This window comes from Octodon degus, unplaced genomic scaffold (genome assembly GCF_000260255.1).
Source record: "Octodon degus isolate 3935 unplaced genomic scaffold, OctDeg1.0 scaffold00216, whole genome shotgun sequence".
NCBI lineage: Eukaryota > Metazoa > Chordata > Mammalia > Rodentia > Octodontidae > Octodon > Octodon degus.
The window spans coordinates 937,213-939,820 of NW_004524792.1; the positions used below are offsets into that span (position 1 = coordinate 937,213).

The following is a 2,608-nucleotide window of genomic DNA, read 5'->3' on the forward strand; positions in this document are numbered from 1 at the left end:
GGCCTCGGCGGTGCGGCCCGGCGGCGCTAGGCGTGGCCTCGCCCCGGGCGCGGTCTGCCGGCGGGTCGCGGCCCTCCGCGGTGTGCTCGGCACGCTCCTGTCGCTAGCACGCTGACACCGCGCGTCTCAGCGATGCTGAAGTTCTTGGAGTCGATCTTTTGATAAACTAAAAAAGCCCCATAACTTGTTTTTCTTCGTTTCCCCTCATGGTGATGGAGACGAATTTAGAAATGGATTTTAATTTTGTTCCCGTTTTTCTAAGCTTCAAAGTAAGTAGAGTTGATGATAGAAAAGACAAAGGAGCGTTATTCAAGTGGGTAGGGAGAGAAGTCGCGCTGGGTGGCTAACGTAAAACCGAACGCTTTCATGCTCGTGGTCCAGAACCGCGACAGGTCATGAGAATCCCCAGCTCCGAAATGCGCGTTAGGAGCTCAGGTGTGCAAAGCGAGTGGCGTGTAGATGGGGGAGACGAGGGCGTCCGCGTTAGGAATCCTTCAGCGCGGGGGTGACGTCCGGGTGGAACCGCTGCCTGTTGAAGTCGGCCGGAAGCCCCGGTGGGCAGGCTGAAGACCGTGGGATGGATGCGGAGATGGCCCAGGTTCAGGAGCGTCCCTTTGCTACCGGAAGCTTAACTAGTCCATAGCCTTGCTCAGTGGGCTGCCCCTTAGCGAGAGCTAGACTTAATTTTTTAAATGTCTGGTGGTTTTTGAGTAAAGGGGAGTTTATTATTTAGAAGGATATTCTTTCTCTCTTTGTCTCCCTTTTTGGTAGTACTGAGACTGATGATTGAATCCAGGGCCTGCACATGCTAGCCCCGCACCCTACCGCTGAGCTTGTCCTCTCACCCTCTGGCCCTTTTAACTTTTGAGAAAAGGTCTCCAGCTTGCCAGGCTGGCCTTGAACTTGTCATCCTCCTGCTTCAGCCTTCCCAGCCCCAGGGGTTACAGGCATGTTTCATGGTGCACAGCTAAGAGTAACCATTTTTAAAGCAAGTAAATCGCATCTAACCTTATCTGTTGCTAAATCTTTTGAGGGGATATGTTTTCATAGGTAGTGGTCTACAAACGAGCACAACTTGTAATAAACAACAGCCTTTCTATTGCAATCCTGTAGTGATTTAATCTGGCTCATAATATGCTGAAAGTGTGAGTTAAGGCCATTGTTGATTTCAGCTCTTGCAAGGTTAGGGTCAGAGAGGTGGACCTGATTACGTGATCTCTAGGTGCAGGCTTCTTACTATGTGTATGTTCAGGACTTTGTAAATGAAAGATCATAACTATGTCAGGAACACTGCGTGCTCATTCCTCTGTTCCCAGTTAAGGGTTTTAGAACTCCAAGGGCAAGACAGTGCAACATCTTCAGGGACCACTGGGAGCACAGCCTGGACTTGAAAGCAGGTTGGTGGAGCATAGCCGTGAGCTTCCAGACTGCCTGCACTGGGGCTGTTGCCGTGGAGAGGACACTTTCAGCCTGTGCCCTCTGGTGGTTTGCATGGTTTTAGTACAGTGCTGTGAGCACCGGGGCTGTGGCACCACAGTGCGTGGAGACTCCAGCCAGGTGACCTTGTAGTCTTCCAGTGTTTCTTTGGGTAGACTTGGGCCTCCTGTAACTTCTCTGTGCCTGCATGTCGTCATTTGTAACTAGGCTTCATGTTACTTGTTTTACAGTTGTGTGCAACTCTTTGTGAATGCATATGTGTGAGACTCAGTATGATAACTGGTGTGTAGTGATGATTGCTATGCTGGGTAAGGAGCAAAGGTGACAAAAAGAACAGGAGGTACTGGGCCAAGTGATAGCTCAGCAGCATAAGCCTCTGCCTGGCAAGCATAAAGTCCTGAGTTCGATCCCTGGTACAAAAAAAAAAAAAGAACAGGAGGTACTGACGCTGAGCTTTGCACCACATCACTGATCTACTTGAAAATGTTGCTGATGCTTGGCATTTAGCCCCTTTTGACTGTTCCCTATTCACTTAGTGTAGGATAAAACCCCAACGGAAGGTGCACCATTTGTTAGAGTAGCTGCTGATGTTTTTCAGTTGCTAAGGTTTTTACAGGTAATACTTTTACCAAGAATATTCAAGGGCAGAGGATCTTTGAACATACTGCCAGCTGAAGGACCTCTTGTCATCTTTTGTGAAGGGTGAACAAATGAGGCAATCTAGTCATGGTGCCTGCATCCAGGCAGGATGTTTACTAAGGGCTTTTGTCACATCCTGAAGGGGGCACAGATGAGGTTGTGGAGAGATGGAGAGGAGGCTGTGCCTAGGTGGGTAGTTTAGGAACAGGAGTTTTCTCTGCACACCTCCTCTTCCCACTCTGCCAGGCTTGGTCTGAGCTGGCCCTGGAGTTGGGAAGAGGTTATGTTCTGCTCAGCTCTGCAACCTGTTGCCTTTCTTTCTTTCTTTCTTTCTTTCTTTCTTTCTTTTTTTTTTTTTTTGGCTCCTGAAACCCCTTCCAGTGTGTTCCTCTTTATTCATTTTCAGAGTACAAACTTAAACTTGGATAAGCTGAATTAACCCAACCCACCTCTGGCAGGTACACTCAACATGCTGTATAAAGTATAACATTCAATTTATTATTTCTTTCTCAAGAGTTTTCTTCAGTCCATT

The 2,608-nt window shown here is 48.4% G+C and overlaps 1 protein-coding gene across 1 annotated transcript in view; it reads left to right on the forward strand.

The window, feature by feature from the left end:
* Window positions 1–459: 459 nt before the first annotated feature.
* Ppp4r1 (protein phosphatase 4 regulatory subunit 1) overlaps window positions 460–2,608 on the forward strand; it is a 58,474-nt gene continuing 56,325 nt past the window's right edge. The window contains exon 1 of the mRNA XM_012517818.2: window positions 460–554. Coding sequence (XP_012373272.2) covers window positions 460–554 — 95 coding nt within the window. The remainder of the gene's footprint in view (window positions 555–2,608) is intronic.